This window comes from Nyctibius grandis, chromosome 10 (genome assembly GCF_013368605.1).
Source record: "Nyctibius grandis isolate bNycGra1 chromosome 10, bNycGra1.pri, whole genome shotgun sequence".
Classification (NCBI taxonomy): Eukaryota; Metazoa; Chordata; class Aves; order Nyctibiiformes; family Nyctibiidae; genus Nyctibius; species Nyctibius grandis.
This window is the reverse complement of record NC_090667.1, coordinates 15,845,342-15,866,313: the sequence shown is the minus strand read 5'-3', so window position 1 is coordinate 15,866,313 and position 20,972 is coordinate 15,845,342. Positions and strand designations below refer to the sequence as shown.

The 20,972-nt window shown below is 43.9% G+C and overlaps 1 protein-coding gene across 2 annotated transcripts in view; it reads left to right on the top strand.

The window, feature by feature from the left end:
- Positions 1 to 20,972, top strand: part of LOC137667576 (vascular endothelial growth factor receptor kdr-like) — a 135,021-nt gene that overhangs the window by 76,616 nt on the left and 37,433 nt on the right. For both annotated transcript variants that reach the window (XM_068408410.1, XM_068408411.1), the window contains exons 11-13: positions 2,743 to 2,848; positions 11,619 to 11,727; positions 18,744 to 19,037. In XM_068408410.1, coding sequence (XP_068264511.1) covers positions 2,743 to 2,848; positions 11,619 to 11,727; positions 18,744 to 19,037 — 509 coding nt within the window. The remainder of the gene's footprint in view (positions 1 to 2,742; positions 2,849 to 11,618; positions 11,728 to 18,743; positions 19,038 to 20,972) is intronic.

Sequence of the window (20,972 nt, the reverse complement as noted above, 5' to 3'; positions counted from 1 at the left end):
CAGAATTGTGTCAAATAAGTTTAAGGTGACTCAAGATCAGGCTTGAATTTTCTTTAACTTGACCAGCAATGTCCCTCTGACTTACCAAGACCTTTTCTTACACCTCTTGGATGCAGCCTACATGGCTGACAAGGAAAAAACAGATAGGTGCTTTCTGTGTAGAGGTGACACTTTTTTCCCCTCAAAGAGCTATTGTCAGACAAACCTGCTAAAGGCTTGGCTTCATTTAGTTGCCATATGGAATTTATGCCACTTCCTAAGGGCTGTCTTCACTAGTGCGCACTGAGCATGGGCTCCTGTGGCAGCATCTGCGTTGCAGAAGCTGGAAGAAGCAGCCAGGCCTTCATGCCTTACTGAGGGCCCTTCTTTGCTGAAGTCTGGAGTTAGCCTGAGGTGTGAAGACACAGAAGCAAGTCACTGGGTCAAAACTGTCAGAGAGGAATGAGGCAAGTTAAACACGAGATGCCTTTCGAGATTTGCCTTATAGAAGTAGACGTTTTCTTTGCTCCTGCTGTTATATGAACAGAGTGATCTATAGAGAGAGGTCTTGGCTGAGGGCTGAATGCCTCCCCTGGTAGCTCCAGGGGACATACAGGAGCCATGTATAACAATTCTGACTGCACTTCAACACTTCCCTGCAGTGAGAGGGCTGAAGTCAGTTTTTCCATCCATAAAAAAATGAAGGCAGGTTTAGGAAGCAAGAGAGAAAATTGCTGGGTGGTTCCTTATTTTCACACCATTTCAATGGTTTTCCAAATGCTGCGAATGGCAAGCCAAGAGACAGGGACTGATCACAAAGAGAAGCTCCTTTCCCAGGTTCTCTGCTGCAGCAGTTGCAGTGATGTTGGGTGATCTAGTGTCAGGTTGAGTCTAAAAAGTGACCTTGTGTCCCTCCACAAGGGAAGTAGCCTGTTACCTCATTTAGGCAGTTACACTGCTCCTGCAGGAATAAAACAGCAGAGATTTGTAGGCTTAGGTAGGGCTGTTGGCACTGTGGGTCAGCAGAAGGCACACAAGCTGCTGCTTCAGAGGTGTTCAACAAGAGCAGAATGGAAACAGGGTATGCATTCTGTAGGAAAGCCACAGAGATGACCTGAAATCTTTTCCAGACCTTTCTGTCTAGGGAGAGAGAACTGGTCATGAATGCCGAATTAAGCCAGATTCAAACCAGTGACCTGGTGGCAAAAGACCTCATATAACCCTTGTTCCAGCTCTCTGACTCTCTGATCTTATCAATTTAAATACAATTGCAGAGTGGCGTCTACCTCTTCTGGCCTCCGGGGCAGCCTTATCTTTTTCCAGCAGAAGCTGTAGGAGGATTCCTGTGGGAAATGACACAGACCCCATTTCCTTCTGTTGTCTCACTTCCTCTCTCTCTCTCTTTCTCTCCCCCTTCCTCACTAGTGCACTTTGAATCCCTAAACACTATCATTGTTCCTTATAGCTGTGATGTGATTTGTTTCCTTTGAGTTTTTTCCCTTCATCCTCAAGACAGGATTGTGCCTTGCAGGAAGTCACTCAAGACATCTTCTAATTAGGCTCTTTTGAGAGCTATAAACCCTCCCTTGACCCAGGGTGTTACCCATGTATCTTGGGCGGAGTTGGCTGATTTATGGACTAGTTTTCTGCAGCATCAGCCCTTGGTCATCACCTACAGAAGCCCATATTCATTGTAGCTCCTATAATCCTAATCTGCCACGGTGGGCTCAGAGGCCACTGGGACCAGCCATGGGACATGCAGTGCCTCTGCTGAGGCAGAGGAGGCCACAAGGACACTTCCCTGTCGTGCACTGTGATGACTTGTGCGAGGTGCGATTGCAGCTAGTTGGGGAACTGAACTGACCTCACTAACTTGCCGTCACGGAGTCACAGTTTGTAACACCCAGCCGTGCTGGACTGGAGCTGAACTGGCAACTTTAAAATGAAAGGCATCCTCGAGTTGCACAGCTGGCAGTGCCCTCAGCCAGGGCGCCTGGAGCTCCAGCCTTGCTGAAGCCTTTGCGCTCCTAAACATGAGAAGGCCTGTGTGTCTCTGCCCATTTATTCCAAGGGTTGTAGTTAAGATAGAAAAGCCTTTTGCCTTGGATGGTGGGGATATACTTTTCCGCAAGACGTGCTACATACGCTGCTCTTTGCCCATAATTCAAAAACGAAGACTGATAACTGACCGAGATACACCTATCTTCTGGGGAATATGCAATATCAAACGAGACTTCTGCTACTGTCATCCCAGTATTTATCCATCCTACTCCCTCAGCCTGCACTTCATGTCAGAAAGCTGAGCAGACAGACACACTCAGCAACATTCACCTCCCCACAGTTTTGAACGAGTGGTGTCTTGAATTTTGAAAGGCACTGCAGATGCTAAAAGAGCACTTAAAAAGCCATAACTGCATTGAGTTGGAGTGTAACTCATATTAGCCAGATTAAACTCACATGATTTAATTTGTCCAGCATTTTCTATTCTCAGTCTTCAGAAAGTTTGGGGGGGTCCTTGCTGGTCATATACTGATCTTTGTCTACCTCTGTCAAGGTGCTTCGCAAATAATTTTGAAATGTTGTGATGAAGGAATACAGTAGCTTCACGAAGACGTACCAATCCCCAGCAGCAATAGCTTTTAGGAGATTTTAAGACCTAAGACTATTGTCTAAGAACGACATTCTCTGCCTTTAATAATGCCTCCTTGGGTTATCTGCAGTCAGTCAGGTTCTTGAACACCACCTTTGCTTTTCTACCTCCAGATGCAACCCTGATGGGCAAAAAATTGTGGTTCACGAAAACGCGTTCATAGGCAACAAGATCAGAAGCATTGAAAACATAACCCTGAAGCACGGGGATAAAAGAAAGGTATGTGTCTGATGAAAATCTGAGCAATGATGTCATGGAAGCAGTGGGTTTTATGGAGGACGCTGTGCTCACACAGTGGTCTCTCCCTGCAGTTCCCAAGCTGCTGTGAGTTGTTAGCATGCTTTAAATTCCACAGCCCTGGGATCATTTTCAGATCTCTGCTGTTTATAAATGCCGGGATTCTGGCAATGATGTCACATACCCTGTTTAAAACTCTCCAAAGACTTTTAGGTCAAAAACCTCTCTGTCTCCCTTCAGCCCTGAGAAAGTGTAAGACTGGTTCAGTGCAAGAGGGGTCCTGTGAAGTGCACACAACTGATAAGGACTCCGAGTTCATTACAATGTTTAGCACTCAGAGAGCACTTTGAACTGCCCACCCTTGCCTACTCTCCCCGTAGGAGCAGTTAAACAGCTGTGTAATTTAAGAGGCCTCCAGTGGCCAGAGATGGCTGGCCTGGTTTTCAGAGGGTGTAAGTGCCCGCAGTACCTGCCTCTTTCAGCTGGAGTTCTCAACATTTCTTTACCCATTTGGGTTGCCAAGCCAGTGAAGGTGGGAAGACCTCCTTCCTTCTACACTTCCCTGCCTGCATCCCCTTCCAGACAGCATCGGGAGCACATTTCCTGCATGAACTGCAAAGATCCCAGCCATGAATTATCTGTTAAATGCCTCCTGGTACCTGTGGTGATACTGAGTGATACTGTTTACACACATCCACGCTAATCCTTGAGGAATTGCTGTGGCTGTTCTACTCTAGATTCACAAACTTCTGGCTATGCCTTGGAGAAGATGCTGTGGTCTGGCTCACTTGTTTTACCCCTGTTGGACTTACAGAGGTTTGTGGCTTTAGGAGTGGTTTTGCAGCTACAGGTTTCGAGGTGGATGCTCCAGATAATGTAGTGCCTAATCCTGCAAGGTGCTGAATGCTTCAGTTTGTATCCTGATACACCTTTAAGCATATGATAAGTCTTGGGCTACTCCCCTGCTTAAAGTTAAGCACAAAGCTAAAGTACTCGTCTGGATTGGGTCCAGACTAAATCAGCATCTGGCAGGATCAGTGCCATAGCCATCTGCTCTTTCTCATGGACACTTTCCAGCTCTAAACATAATCTAAAACAGAGCTCTGAAAACATGGAGGTTAGGCTGGGAAGGAGAAAATCAGTGTTCGCATTTCATTCCTGAGTTTTCCCCTTGCTGGAAGATATTTATAAATTGGATTTATTTAGATACCACAGTGCCCCTTAAGCTCTAGTTTTAATGTATTCTCTAAGAATTTTAAATCTTAGGCAAAAACAACTACCTGCAAAGTGCTAATTACTTATAAAAAATGGAGATTGGTGGCATGTACCTACAAAGTTTCTTCCTTTTCTAAGACTTTCTGGTTGCTGCACGGACTGACAAGGTTTTGCGACTCTCATGGCTACTGTTTCTCTCTGCATATACAGTCTGTCTAAATACATGATTTGGTGTCCAAGAGCTTAGTTTATATCTGATGATCAGTCTTAAAATTATGTTAGTTCCCATATAAAAGTGAAGGGTTTCACAACTGCTGTGACTCAAAAAATCTCTGTTGGTTGCTGAATAGTCCCACATGCTGGGACAGTGAGACACCTCAAGAGCACAAAATTAGAAACGTTTGTCTTTGGTTTATGCATATGTACACCGCTCCCATTTCTTCTTTCACCAACTTTGCTGCGGCAAATATACAACTGGGAGAAATTTTAGTGGACTTAAGATGGGATTTGGCTGCAGTCTGTGAATGAGGTGTTTTAGGAGTGCCAGAGAGCTCCTGGATCCAGTGGGGCACGCCAAACACATCCTCATTCTACGGTGGTGCATGATTAGGGACTTCCCAGCTTTCCCCTCTCACCTAATTTCCCCAGAAAGAAAAGGTGCAGCAACCTCCAGGTACAGCAATCAGAGGAGAAATAGTGCTCCGCTCCCACAGAGGACACCACAGCACCTACCCACAGGTCACTCCTGCCATCACCATGTGCCTGCGCTTCCTGCCTGTACAACACGGTGGACACCAGAGCGCTAGGAGGAGGGAGGCACAGCTGGGGAGACACTTAGTGGAAATAAGTCCATGAGGGAACCTCAGTACCAGGACACCATGCAGTCCTCAGAAGGACTCCTCTTGTTCCCTAGGAGCTTTGCTGCTGCTCACAACTTGAGTACCACAAACAGCCCCGAGGCTGCTCCTCACTCAGCCCTGCACAGCCAGCTCTGCCCTTTCTGTAGACTCCAGGCATCCTGAAGTGTTCATTTTCTAGACATGTTCAAAAGCTCAGCCCACAACCCTTTAACTTAAGCTTTTACATATTTCATTATTAACATTTCATATAAATACTTCTTTACAAGTTACATAATTTTACAATTTATAGTATATTCATTATTTTAACCTCCTGCTGATCCACTGGTTGAAAACACATTCTGAGGTGTTGCCTAATAATTTCTATGTCCTGATGAAGATTTATTCAAATTCATAAAACTAGATTTCATGAATCTCAGGTTTCAGCACTTTGTCTCCCTGCTTACATTAGCAGACAATTCCTCTCCTTCCCCTTTCTGAAGTCCAAGGCTATCTGTGTTAAGTGGAGTCTTTAGATAATAGAATATAATTCAAAAAAAAGACACTGATGAAAACTCATAGCCTTCAGACTTTTCCTTGGTTTTTATCAGACGTTATTCCCACCAGAAACTGAATAGACAGGAAACAGCCCAATCCATTCCCACCGTGTCCTAGCAAGTAATTCATCTGCATTGACTAGCCAGATGAAATAATAAAGATGTTGGAGTCTGAGCGTGGCTTTTATAGACTGTGTTATGAAGCTGGGATTAGCTGAGATTGGTTATTTTTCCTGTGGGATTTGAGCCTGTCCAATGATAGCTGGAGTCTCAGAGCAGAAGGTGGAATTTACCTTGTCTCTAAGATTTCTCAGCATCTCTAGAGTTCACCCTTGAAGAACTGTAGCAACACATGCAGGTTCAGTGACATATGAAAAAAATGCATTAACTTTTTAGAGCCACTAAGAATATGGGGACAAACGCCCAGCGATTACCAGATCCAGAATCTTGCTCAAAAGCTAGCTTGCAGGGCAGCAAGCAAGGATTTTTCCAGCAGACCACTGACGCTTGATGCTAAAGATCAAGATCTTTAGACATCTATTTGACAAAAGCAGCATGTAAAATTGAGGTCTCTTGTCATCTTCATCATAATGATTATTCCATTATTATTCCACAGACAGAGAAGTGAATTTCACCCCCTCCTGTCTTCTACAGTCTGAGCCTCATTCCTAAAGAAAAGCATGTGGATATCGTTAACGTTGTGATGTACTTCACTGAAGTTGTGGTCAAATAGTGGTTGAGGCAATTGCATCATGCCAGTTTAATTTTCCCAGTGGTTTTGAGTCAATATTGAACTTTGCACTTTGTGATTTTAACTACTGTGTAGCTACGTTTGAAGACTGCTTTTTAACACCAGGTGAAACGCCCATGATTGCATGAATTGCCTGAATTTCCTCTTCAAGTTGCAAGGAGCTAGGTTGCTATTTTATTTTCTTTCCTGTTAGTGAACCGAACATACTGGTCTGAGCTTGGGAGAACAGGACATAGCAGAAAAGAATAGCAAGATTCATACATAATTCAGTCCTCGCTGGGGGTTTCTTTTCATCTCTTTTCTCTCTTTCATGTATATATGAGAGAGTGGCCTGGTCATGTGGATGCTTCTGCAATGAAACCCATACATTTCTTTTGCTGGTGAAATTCATAACCACTCAAGAAAACTGACCCCAAAATGCCAGGTTTAAACCTCCTGAAGGAACAAAAAGACTGCATTAGAGTAGTGGGATGTGTTTGGTGAAAAGTATGTGAACAACTCAGTAGGGCTGTTTAAATCTGTCACCCTGCGTGGGTGCCCGCTTCAGTGAGCTCCCACAAGCCTTGTCACGTTAATCTCTGGCAGGGGAAGGTGAACAGCCACGTGGCTGGGTTTTTGATCAAAGCATCCACACTCTGGGAGACTAGCCCAGATGTTTCAGGCACTACCCAAGCACAGGAGCACATAGACTACTGCACTGTCCTTGGCAGGTCTTCTTGAGAGAGCCTGGCCAGCAGCAGGGACATAAGAAATGGCCCTCTGTCTTCCCTGCCCTCTTAAATTCATTAGCTGCAGTCACTGGGTGGGAGGAAGAAGCATGGGGTGGTAATTGCTCATGACTAGCCAGCACCTACCCACCTGCCCTAGGGCCAGAGAGCAATCAGTCCACCCATACTAGAAAAGCATACCAGTTCCTCCAGAGTCACCTTGGGTTTTCCCCAGTGTCCTGCCCTGTCCAGCACCTTTCCTGATCACACAGTACTCCCATCAGCTCTGCCGTACTCCGTGAGGAAGGCAATGGTTGCTTTCATTTTACAGGGAGAGAAATGCCCTCTGCCAGAGACAAGAGCAAACCTGAGACGTTCTCAGTCAACTCCCAGACTTCTCTTATCACTTGTCCTCAGCCCATCCTTCAGCATGTTTTGAATGAATGAACTAGGATCATGGATCAGAATTGTCAGGCTATAAAAATAAGCGTTACTGTGTGCCATTCAAGTAGATGGATAGGGAGCTAGCTGAACATTTTCTTTGCGGGTTCGCTGGCAAAGTTCTTATAATTTCATCTCCCTCTAGCCACCTCCACCCCAGCTCTGCCAGAGTTAGACAGCTGAGAAGTTTTCCACCCACTTTTTCTACTTCTCATCCTCGCCCACATACAGCTAACGAAGTGAAAGAGAGAAGAATTGTTAACTAAAGCTGTTGGAGGGAGGGATTAGACAAAGGAAAGAGAAAGCAAGGAATAACAAGATATATTAATTCATGCTGGCTCCAGCTTAAAAAAAGTTCCTCCTGCTCTGTCCTTACTACAAGATGTCTTAAAACACTCATGGTATATGGCTGTGGAATGTTATTTGGCTGTTTCTAAAATGGCTTGTTTTTATCAGTTCGGGAACATTGCAGCGTAAGACATATGGACTTTATTGAACTATTCCATCATGCCTTTTCCCAGCAGCAATGTCTATTTACTTGTCATAGCTGTTCTTCAGAGATCAGTCATTTCATTTCTTTTCTTATGGAGTTTTAAACTTAGTTTATTCTTTTATAGTAATTATTTATTAGCTAATAATCCCTTCTTTGGGCTCGCAGTATTGGGTGGCCTTTAGGTTAAGTAATAGGAAATGGAGCCCTTTACTTCCCAATTCAACACAGGCGATCAAAACTGGTCCGAGGGATGTTCAGTGTTTGGTATGCAGTGAACTCACAGGGTCCTTGTCCAGCTCCCACTAGGAAGATGTCTAGACATTACATGCCAATAATTTGTTATTAATTACCATTGATTCCAACACAGTCTGCACAGAAGCGAAGGACTGAACGGCTGCAGAGTATGTGCTACCGCTTGTGGCTAGAGTACACTGGCAAGGGTTTACGTGTCTTTTAGTCTGAACTGCTCTTGACTAGGACATTGAGTGGAAGGTAAACTAAGAAGTGCAAACTTCCAGGCTGTAAGAGTTCATCGATAGTAATTTCACTGAGGAGAGACGTTTCAAGGTAACCGCAGATTTCACACCAGCTCATTATTTAGGCTCAGCAGCACGTGCTGTGCTCTGTCTGGGAGCTGAGTTTCCCGAGTGGAAGGCATGGGAAACAGCTTTGATGCAAGCCCTGCTTCGCTTAAGAGGTTGGACAGGAGACCACCAGCGGTCCCGTGCAGCTAAGGTCTCTCTGCCATTTCATGAGTCTAGATGTGGCACCTGCCAACATGTCTCAAACTTTTCTACTTGGGTTGTCTGCAGTAACAGGTGATGAACAACCACCAAAACATCAGCATTGTGACTACTATGGGGCTTAACATCTGGGTTAATGGGGGTTTCTTTTCAATGGGACCTCCTTGATTGATTTCAATGGGATCTCCTTGATCCACAGACACTTCAAAAAGCAGATACCACTGCTGGCTTCCTAAATGTTTCTTTCAGGTTCCTTTTGGTAAAAGACAAAACTATGTGGTCTTACAGAGGGAAGGAGGATTTGGATGCCCTTCGTATAGCATATGTGTGTTCCAAGCATCACTCTGTTAAGGACTGAACCAGAATTAGGTTAGTTTGGCAACTGAGACCTTTATTTAAGATGGTGGAAAGATAATTGGACTCTCAATCTCAGGGATTTACTCGGCAGCACACAGCTAGAGTGAAAAGCTGATGCATAATGATTTCAAGGGATTCATCTTAGTACAAGAAAATCACTCAAAATCCTTCATTTCCGGCTCTCAAATCACATGTATTTCTCTGTTGGATGCTGCTGTTTTGAAAGTCACATTTTGGAGGACTCTGGGAGGTGCTAGTTCTAAGACAAGGCAGTGAAGTGTGTTATCTCTTGTGCTCAGGTATGCAGCAAACTGGTATCCAAGTGCGTAACAGTGAATTTGAGCATGCAAGCAAGAAAATGTCTTTCTTTCTTTTCCTCAGTAAATGTTTCCCAAGAATTTGTCCCCAGATTGTTTCCCACCATCATTTAACATCTTTTTCACCTTCACATCTAGACACAACTGAGATTAGCTAAGAGGATGTCTCGGTGTAGCTATTTGCTCTCTTTTTTTTTTTCCCATTACCATGTCAGATGTTTCTCAAGTTTTGTAGTTAGAGACGTTGGCATCTGTGTGTGTTCATGAGCATATGTGTGCGTTTACCTCTGGGCCACCAAATGCAGCTTGAGGCGTTGCATCAGTTTTTAGAAGAGCCACAGTGCCACTCCTCACACTTTGGACATACTCCAAAATGGATAATTACATTCCCCTTTATGATTTTAACTGGCTCTACAGTATTATCCTTGACTTCCCATCTAGAGCTGTCACTTAGCAAGACTAATAGCTCTTAAATAGCTGTCCAAATTTATCCCCTTCTGTCCTCAGCATGTACATTTATATTGGCTTTTTCTATTCCTAAATATAAAATTCTAAGATCCAGTCATCATGAGAAGAAAGATCTTGGTCCTGATTCAGCAGTAATTCAACAGGCAGCGTCTACTGCTCAAAGTCAGGGGTAGTGCTCTGAACATGGGCTTGTTAATAACCTGTGGCATCAGGCCCACTGCTACGGGGATAGAAAAAGGAGGAGGAGCAGACTGCTTCTCTGGGTGATTTTATATCCAAGTTAGAGCTATTTTCACATCGCAAATAAATCAGAACTGCACAGCTCTTTCTTTGGTGGACACCAGAGGGAGCTGGGTTTACTGGTCTCCCGTTTTCACCCCTAAATTTGGTTTGTCCCTGTTCTTGGTTAATTTCTGTGTTTGGTGCCCATGAAAAGTAGATACTTTTCCAGTTACCTGTTATTCTGTTGAAAATGTTCCCCATTAAAATGTAAAATGCACATGGATCAAAACCTTTGAAACTCATTTCCCTACAGGATTTAAAGTGCCAAAGCTCAGAAAATCTTAAATAACTCTGAAAATACATCCCACACAGCTATAGACACATTCATGGTGCAGCTTTATGAGGAGTAAAGGAATGTCTTGTGTGAGTTTAGTTTAGGATATTAAAACGAAAGTCCAGAGATGCTTTTGTGTACTTCAAAGCGCTCTCTGGAGATAAGGACAAAGGGCCAGAGGGTGTTATAAGTTTTGATTCTCAAAGTCCTTAGAGAGGACCGCAAAGAAAGTGATATTTGTTCCAAATGTGAGGGCTCAGAGCTCCTCAGGTGAATGGCTGCAGGGGAAGCAAAGTAATCTTGCAAGAACATCTCTGTCTTGGTGGGTTAGACCCTGCTTTCTTGCTAGCAGCCCACAGGAAGTACTAGAAATAATTAAAGTCATGACCTGGGGCTAGTCCTCCATGAGCTTGTGATGTTGCATCATGACAGGTGCAGGAGAGTTCCATATGGCTGGCTCCTCATTAAGAAGGCCCTATGTAGAAGCAGGGGCTTAGGATGTTTAAGGAACAGAAATTCTTAAGGATGTGTTTGAGTTCAGCCCCATGAGTAGCTGAACCACTTCCTTTTTCTATGTGGTGAAGCTCAGGACAAGTGTTCCTTCCTTCTCCTCCGTGATCCTCTCTTTCTTTCTGCATTTGCCAAGTGCCTTAGCACAGGCAGCTCCTCCAGAGCTTCCTTACTTACCATGCAAGTTCTGGTAAGGCTTTGAGGAAGGGTTATGGAACCAAGGGGCTTCCAAGCACTATTTATAAGAGTGAGCTGGGGCCCAAAGGGACCACATCCCTCCCTCCCTTCTCTGGGGTTACAGCAAAGCAAAGCAAAATAGTGCAATATTCTTTATACCACATCGATATGATTGACCCGCTTCCCATGCAAATGTGGGTGTCCTGTTACCCATGGAAACCATAACCGAAAAGCGGAAAAGAAAATAGATGGATGTGGGGCTGCATCTCCAGTGTCTTCGATGAATCTTCCACGTCCTTCACTTTAGCTTTTTGCTGATGTTGTCACACAAAGACCTTGGCAGTGTATCAAAGGGGAGCCCTGTTTTTCATGGAGGAGACAGGCAGAAAAGAAGGCGAAGGTTTATGAAGGAGGAGGGAAGAGAATTAACTGGGCTGAGGTGATGTGAGGTGAGAGACCAAAAGCCTAATAGAAGCACTTCTCTGCGAGCTTCACTCATTACTACAAACTCCTTTGTTAACCATTTTTCTACCATAAAACATATACTTATCCACTGCTCTCAAGCCTCTCTGCTAAGCCTACACTACACTCAAAGCCTTTATTTTTTCTCTCTTTGCTTGGCAGATTGTGAGCACACTAACTATGGAGAACAGCAGTGCATCAGGAATCTATTACTGTGTGGCTTCAAACAAGATCGGCGAAGAAGAGAGGAGCATTGAGTTCTACGTCTCAGGTAAACAACACAAGAGACACTACACAAAAACTAGATGCTGATGATCTGATTTACCTTCAAGTTTTATATGGCTGCTGAGGGCTCGTTAGAACTTCTGGGAATCCCTGCATGTTGTGTTTTCAGAGCACTCCCAATCACAGCATCCCAGGCACTTTACCATGTGCAACGTTGGGTCCTGCGTCCGTGCACAGCCGAGTTTGACATGTCCAGCATCAGACCTGGTGCCCCTGTTGCCTTTTTCAAGCTGCAGATGCAGGCCCTGCTTCTAGCTGCCTGTGTCTTAAACCAACATTCATGACATTTGAGTGCTGCCCTCATAAAACCTCTAGCAAAAGCTAAGTCTTTTGTAGTCTTCCAAAGGCCTGAAGCCTCTCCCTGACTCAGGAGAACGGTTGGTCTCCAATTAAGTCAGCAGACATAGCAAAGGTGAGCAAGGCCAACAGTCAGACCCAATCCAGGGCTGATATCACTGGGAGTTGTTGTGACATTGGACCCCTGCCTGAGCAATTAGCCTTTCCAGTGCCCTTTAGGGAGGGAGGAGGTGGACATGCTCTTTCTCCAAAGAACACAAATCCAAACAAATATCTGCTTAACCTTTCAACACAGGAATTCTTTAGTAGTGAGATCAAGACCAACATAATGCTTTTAGGAAAGATGGGAGTTTAAAAAAAAGAGAAGAGTCCAGGGACAGCCTTGTTCAAGTCCTTAGCCAGAACAAACTGAATCAGTTCTGTGCTCGCTTTACGGATGAGTGGCTGTTGGCGGGTGGAATTTGCATCAAAATAACAATTTTTAGAACAAAAAGTGCAGAAGTGTCCTGGAAGGTAAATGTCTGATTCTCACCACTTGTTTTTTTCCCCATGAAGCAAGTTCTGAGGGCAAAGCTCGCTCACGGCAGTGCTCTGCACTCCTTTGCCTCTCTTGCTTCCCATGTTGTTTGACTCCATTGCTCTAAAGTAACCCAGCACATTTCAAATCGGGCTCACCAAAAAGGGGCTCACTAAACATTGTTACCTTCTTATTACACAGAAGTGCTAATACAAAAAACATCATCCAACCATAACGAAGCTGGTGCCATACGGGGGAAAGATTCCACCTCCATTTACAGCTTCTTTGTACTGCCCCAATGCCATCTGGAGGTAGAAGAGGGTTTAAGCTTCCAAAATATATTTTCCAAAGCCCTAACTCTTATTTACTTAGGAAAAAGCCCTTCAAGGTGCACTTTTGGGAGACACAGCTCAGACAGGAGAGGTCCTCAAGATGTCCAAGACAGGCTGAACACCAGCTATTAATTTTACACTTCACCACTTCCAAGTGTTGAGTCTCACATGGGTTTGTTTCTGCGCTGAATTCTGCCAGCTGTTATGTTTGGATGGGTTACTCCAAGCCGTATGTTCCCAAGCTATTCACAGTACTTTGTAATACTTGGTGACTAAAACCAATGCTGCCACAACTAAATAAGCAACGAGCATAAGGTCAGATTCAAAGGGTTAGATTAATCCACACACATTTCACAACTATGTTTTATTTTAATAATAAAGTTATGTAGAGTTTTTTCCCCCCACAGTGAGCTAATATTTCAGATTTTTTATTTTAAGATCAATCTAACAATGTTTTGAGACACAAATGTTTTAATCATGCAATTTTGATTATGAAGGAAATGAATCACTGGACAAAATCACTGACAGCGGTATGGTGGAAATGTTTCCACCAAAACAGACCAGGAGGTGAATAGGGCTTGGCAAGACAGATACATTCTTCCCTGGGAAGAAAAGACTGTGAGTCTGTGCCATTGTGGGACAGAGGCAGATGCTGAACAAGCATGACTGACATAATTTTATAAGTGCTGTGTTTAAAAATAGTGGTGTTTATGGATTAGGAAGAAATGAAATCTTTCTAAATGTGGCCATCCTGATCCTAAAGTAGGTCATGTCATAGTAAAATAGCAGCAGAGTGACCTGCTGCTGGGTTTCTTTACATGACGGTCCTCTGCTGAGTAATGCGTATTACTCCAAGAGGTGGCCAGGCTGCTGTAGGAGCTGCTGCTGAAGGTCTGCCTCACATGAAAAAAAAAGCACTGTCTTCTCCTGGGTGCACTTGGGGGAGGCTAAGGAACTGCCAGGTTATTCTCACCAGGAGTTGCCTCTAGTCTCAGTGTTAGAGGGACATTCAGGGAGATTTTGTGATGTACCAAACAGGGTAAGTCCAAAAGCATCAGGCTCTAAGCAGGCCATTTACAATTGCTAGGCTGATTAATTTCATGCAGGTTGAACCTAAAAGCTGAGATCAAGGCTGAGTTAAGAGTCTGAGAGCACACAAGCAACATGTGGCCTTCAGGACAGCATCTAGCAAATGTTCATAGCACTTCACAGTGCTCTGTTCTCTGCAAAACAGCTGCTAGTTGTGGGACTCCACAATTAATTCAGCAGTTTGTTGATTTTAAAGACCTGATCTCCCATTACATCCTACTGCCGAACAAGCTGGTGGATTCTGAGCTGTTACCAAACATTTTGTCTGAAATTGAGCTTATTAATTAACTTCTCACTGGTAAGAAATCTGAAGATGACATAGAGGCTATACTCTCTTCTTCCCTCCAAACCCTGTGCCCCTGGGTCAGGGTTGAAATGTTTTGTCAGGACATGGCAGTGTTACAGGGAAGCTTCATCAGGTGTTGTCCAGGCTGCACCTGCTCTCTGGGGACACGTCTTACTTCAGTCTGGTGTTTTCATCACCACCATATTTATCTCAGAAAAATGTATTTATCCCAATGGAATAATGTCAACAGCCATTTTGTTCTTCCACTGCAGAGCCCCCATAAAAACTCCCACGGACACTAGAAATAGCACTGGGATCTATTTTTAAATCACTTCATTGCCAGCAGAATTCATTTCAGTGAAGGGTCAACAGGGTTTGGAGATCACACTGAAACCAAACCATATAAGGGGTCCAAGGAGATGAGAAATCTTATCATTCAGTGACAGCCCTGAAGCCTCTTTGAGCTCTTTCTGCAGATGTCTGACTGTCAGTGTCCCACTGAAGCTCTCCTGAAGGTGTTCATGGCAGCAGAAACTCCCACAGCAATGCAGTAGCAGGGTTACTCATCATGCCCTGGCCTAACTCTTATTCCAGTATTTTTGGTTTGTGTAAATCCTTTTTACTGTTTCTTGCTGAAACAAAATCTGTCTCCTGCCTGTCTCGCCTACCACAGTTTTGACACCAGTGTTGCCATTTTAGTCAGATGACTATTTTGTCATGGGCAGAGGCAATGTGGGCGAGCCCTCAGATGCTCAGAACTGCTGCATGTCATTGTCCACCACCAGTTATGCACCAAAGGACACTCAAGGCAGGCTGCAATCTTCCTAGTGCAGTGAAAAGCTGACCTGATGTCTCCTGGAGGTATTCGCTGCTATGAACAAGTTTTATTTACCTTCTAATCTCTGGTCGGTGCCTGGGAAAGGGCAACTCTATATTACTGTAGGTCCACGGTAAATCAAATTCTAGCCTTTGTATGATTGTACTACATACACCAAAATGGGATCCCACCCACATGAAACCTCTGAATGTTCTTGGAATATAAATGAATTATTATAAGGATAACAAATAATAACAAAAGCTCTTTTCCAAGGGCTTATCTGATTGCAAAAACAACTCTGAAAAATGGAGTCAAAGATTTCTACTAGAAAGAAAATATTATATTTCAAACAGGAGATTAAAATCTGCTATGAGATACTGGAACAATGTATGAACTGGGCTGTTCTACAACCGCTTGCCACTCTCAATTTGCTTACTCCTGACGTGTTTACAGGATTTAGGAAAAGCTCTGCGCTGTTTCAGATAGTAGGACTCACCCTTTCTTTTTCTCACTCTCCCTACATGCCTGATGGCAACCCCCCCACCCTGACAGGCACATGGATGGAATTTGGGAAAGAGCAGAAGTTTTGAATTACACAGATTATTGTGCAAAGCACAGGAAATTAAAACCAATTAATTCCTTGTAAATACAAATGGAGCCAGACTTTCTTTTGATTTATGCTGACTTTTTACCTTCCCCCAATGGCTCATTTCCCTATTTTCCAGGGAATCCTGCACAATCGAGAGTGAAATTCGCAGCTACTACACTGTAATACAATACGAAAGACAAATGTTTGGTGACTGCTGATAAAAGAGAAAAGGCCCCATGGTGCATTCTTTTAGCCAGCTTATTAGGAGTCTTATAAAATACTGTATCTGTTCAGAGAGGGGAAGTTAATGACTGCTCAGGTTCAACATTGTGTAAGCAAAGTAGTCTAAGAGATGAACCGACTTATAATGTGCTCTCAAAGCTGCAGTTACTCCCCAGATAATCCAGGTAGGAGAAAAGAGAGAGAAGAGCAAGAGAGAGACTTTTTTTCTCTCTTTTTCCTTCCACTGCAACGAGAATCAATGAATATTCTATTGGAGCTGAAAGAGCTGCTTGAAAGGCTAACAAGATGGAAGAGAACAGCACAGGTTCCAGCTAAAAATATTCAAAATGCTAAATAAAAAATGTCAGTAGAAGAAATGATAAGAAAAACACGCCAGGCCTCTGCTCCCAGAATGTTCAGTTGGTAGAAAAAACCCTGTGCTGGTGAAGTCTAGCAGCAAGGCGAAACTATGGAGCATCCCCTTCACAATTTAGGGCTTGGAAATGAACACATCACATTCATTGGGAATTTGCACCAAAATGTCAGAGGTCGCAGGTGCTCCAGTGGGGTGGGCTGGGCAGTGTTTCCCTGGGGTGGGCTTTCTCCCACAGCCATTCAGGGAAACTCACCCTGCAAAACAAACGGGGCTGCAAGTTGTAAGAAGAAATTCTCCTGAAGAAAAGGCTCCCTGAGAGGCAGAAGCACGGGCAAATGGGGCTGCCAGCCTAACCGCTTAAGGCCAAGGTTTAGCTTGCCCTGCAGATTTGCAGGGGTTCGCTGTGTTTCACCCCGGGTAATGTGACCAAACTCCTACCTCATCACTTTACCTGGAATCCCTTTATACTTTCCCTGAGACCCAGCACTTAGGATCACAGGATAACCTGGGGTGGAGGGGATCTCAAGAGGTCTCCCAGACCACTGAGCTTACTAAAGAACTGAGTCGAACCAAAGATCGATCCACCTTAGTACTATAACTCTTGCCAGAGCAAATAGCAAATGCCTAGAAGAGAAACTAAGAAAAAGGCAAGCTAAGAGGGCACTTTTTCCCTATTTTGGTTTGACAGATTCAGGAGAGATGATGAGATGCTGCTCATGCCATATCCCAGTGTTTTCACTGGACCCTAATTCCTCCAGTTTAGAGAAGTTCTGCTGGCCTCAGGCTTTTCCTGCTTTTTGATAAGCATCATCTTGACATTTTGGAACCACAGGACATCGGATGTGAAAAATGGACGTACTACACAAGTCAGTTTGAGCGTATAGCTAGCACTAAGCAAGAAAGAGAGCAACCGAGCCTAGCAAAACACTGCATAAAGTAAACTGAAACTTCATGAAAAGGAAAGAAAAGAAAAATAATTTCCACAGCTGTGGCCTGAGGGGTCTCTTCTCTTTTTGGATCTTTTGTAAAACATTGCTGATGCCAGTCTTCAAAAACCATGAAGCAGAGCTTATTGGTTCTATTCCAGATGACTTGTGAAGAAGAGAGTCTTCCAATCATATCTGAAAGCTCCTTCGGGGCTCTGTATTTTGTATAATATATGGTTTATTGCAAGGCAGATTGGTTATTTCAACAGCCTCGCTATTTATGTTCAACTATAGCTTCGGCAGAACTTTTGCAAGAGTTTGCAGCATGAGCCCCTGGCCAAATTCCAGCTCCCATGTGGAATTTGTCAGATTGCAAGTGCAATGTGTACTTGCTCCCCTTTAACTTCTGTCCTTCTCAAAGTACCATCCATTTCATCCTAGCTTGAGCAAGCATCTTACTAACAGTTTGGTATTGAAGCAGTGATCTATCAGATTTATTGCAAACAGTGTTCATGTTCAGAAGGCAATCCAGAGCAAGTCTTCCCAAAGTGTCCCATCCCCATACTATGCCTGGTAAAATTCACAAGGGGTTCCTCATAACTCTCAGCTGCTTGAAAATCCTGACCTAACAGAAGAATAATTCCAGGTCACTGCGGTTATCAAGGCACTTTCATTCAAGTCTGCTGGGTGAATAAATCACTGAAACTAACAGAATAAAAAAGGAAAATAATATCTTTCAGACACAATTTAATTGTAGGTCTCTGGCGGCTCATGCACTAATACGAATGTGTCTGTAGGCCACACTCTGGAATTGTACTCAGAAACTTTTTTTCTTGTCTTCAGATGGATTCAGTTTGCCACTTCAGGAAAATTGATTTTTTTTTTGGAGTGAAAAGTTACTAAAAATGTAGCAAGAAACAGTTTACTGTTTTGTGGACAGATTGGGCTCATGCCTCGAAGTATTTCTCTGCTAAATGTAAAGGCCTCAAGAACTTATACAACATTAGATCAATTAATCCATTCAGTGATCAAGTAAATATCCACCAAGGCACATGTGATGAAAATAAATATTGGCATAGTTGAAATAAGACAGAATTGGGAGGATTGTTCAGTGGTGAAGAAAAAGAGTGTTACTTCTGAGAAATGGGAATAGGTCTCTCTATTCTTATGCAATTATACTTTCAAGCACCGATTGCAGGTAGAAAGAGCTCATGAACACGTTTGTCTACCTGGATAGAAATCTCTCTCGATTAAACTCTCTTAGCCCATTAACTACTTCTGTTTATAAACTTTAATTCACTGCTTGAAAATGTAATGATTAGAATACTGAGGGCCAGACTACCACAGGTCAGCACTGGGACGTGAGAGGTACATTCACTTACCTAACTCACAAGCATCAGTGCCTGTTAGCACATGTAAATGTGGGTCTCATTAAAATTGGCTCATTCCATTACGGCCGGCCTTTGAAATTTGACCATCAAGTTGCAACCAGGCAGCCAAAGACCTCCTCAGTTGTGACTTAATTGTAAACACGTTTTCTCTTCCTCCTAGATGTGCCGTTTGGGTTGCAAACAGACCCGCAAGTCATGACCATTGTGGGGAATGACGTCCGGCTGACCTGCCGGGCCTCCAAGTACATCTACACCCACCTGGCCTGGTACAACCCCTCCTCAGAGGCGGCTCTCAGGGACGCTGTGATCAAGAAAACCGACAACTATTCCATTTCTTTGACACTGGTCATTACTAACATCACGAAGGAACAGAGCGGCCTCTACAAGTGCAGAGCCCAGAACCAGCACAACAGCACCGACACGCTAGAACAGCACACTCAGCTCCTCGTCAGAGGTAGGTCCTGCCAACGGGACGTGCTATCGTTCTGCTGCAGGAGCAGAAATGCTGGGCATCTGCTGCTCCCTTTGAAGCCTTTCAACGCAGAAGTTGCCCAGCATTTCTTAGGGACTGTCCTAACAGAGACTTTGTGCTCTGGGTTGGGGTTATTTTTCTGCATTACTGTATGTGGATTGACACCTGGCCATACATATCACTCAGCCAGTCACTGTTCTTTTTGTATAAAATATTTGCTTTACACATAAAGGTGATTTCAGCTGCATTTTATCTTCCTAACTCCATGCTGGGTGCAGATATAGCGTTAACTGAGGAGAAAAGGCATCACCCACCATGTTACTAACAGCACAGCTCTATCACTTGGGCCTGTCACCCCAGATGTATATGACTTTTTTAGAAGATTTCACCCACTTACAGCTGCCAGGATGATACAGATACCAAAATAGATTTGGACCCAGCAGATGTAATCACAAATGTCACTGGTCAAGTGTATAATCGAGTGACAGGTACCATTTATTCTGGGTAAGTGGGATGCACTTTGTTGTAATAACAGCATTTTCTTACTTATAGCCAACCCCCCAACTCTTTTATTTTCATAAAACCAGTAGCAGCTATGTGAATATAAAGGGCAGGACAGTTCTTCTGTAGAAACTCACTGAAAATTAGTGAAGTTTCTTGTGCTTCATAGTGAAGAAAGTGAGTGATAGGCTCTAAGCCTTCTCAGAAGAAAAAGTGCTCCTGGAATCTACCTTCCAATGGCAAAGAAAAACCCAAAGCACAGAAATAGAGCAGAATTAAAATAAACAGCAGCAAGCCAGGGTGCAGAAGACAGAGTCCTTCAGAAGCTGAATTAGACAACGATTTTCAAATTGGCTCTTCCACTTACACTAATGGCTAATGAGACACTGAAGGGACAGCTATGCTGCCACAAGCATTTGTCACTTAGGTAAAAGCCAGGCTGTGCAGTGCTGGCTTCCTCCTTGTTGAAGTGAACGAGCACCTTTCCCATGCAGTCTCCTACCCCGTGCAGCCAACACCACGCTCACAGTCCCTCCCCGCACGCACACAAGGAGAAAATGCTCACCCACGCCCCAGCTGTGGCTAGCACAGCTCCGATACCTGAGTGGGAGGGGATATATTTTAAGAAATGGCACGAGCACCTGCCTCTTTCTGAAATGCAGAGGAAGGGCAATAACCTCGCCCTGGTATTGCAGAGTGCTGGCGGTTTGGCTCGTCCCCACAGCCGGTACCGGAGCCACCTGTCAGCATCATCTGACACGGAGGCCCTGTGCTTTCTCTGCACCCTGCGTTCAGGCAATTCACTCTTCTCTCCCCTGGCAGATATTTTTATTCATTTAGTCAAATTTCCACCTACACAGACACCTACACATGATGGCTATGGGAAAAACACAGCAACGCTGGGAATACATCCATGGGAGAACAGGAACCTTGATCATATTCTTCTGAGAATTTCTGGGGTCTGTTATTTGTCTGGCACATGTCAGAGGGGCGATTCTTCTGGAGAACTTGTGTGGAAATGTGCCTCCAAACCAGCCCTCCTTCTCCTATACAAACAAGGCCTTTTAAATGTACTAACACCCACCAGCTGCTGTCTTTATTGCAGGTTTTATGTATTTTTTACGCTGTGCTTGTGATTTTATTCATTGCTTTCCTGTACCTTTTATAAATGAACATAAAGTGGAGGTTAACATCCTTTGTAGTGAGTAGATAACTGCACTCATGATGGAGGACACAAAACCCTTAGAACTCTTTCCTCTTTGCCTCCTCCCTTCCTTTTTTGCATTCACTCTGCATTTGCTCTACCCACTCACTGGCCTCTCTTTTCTTCAGAGGATGAGAAACTCAAGGAGGTTTGAGCTGAAGCTGAATCTAAGCTCAGTCAGTTTAAAAATAAGCCAAATGAACTCACCCACT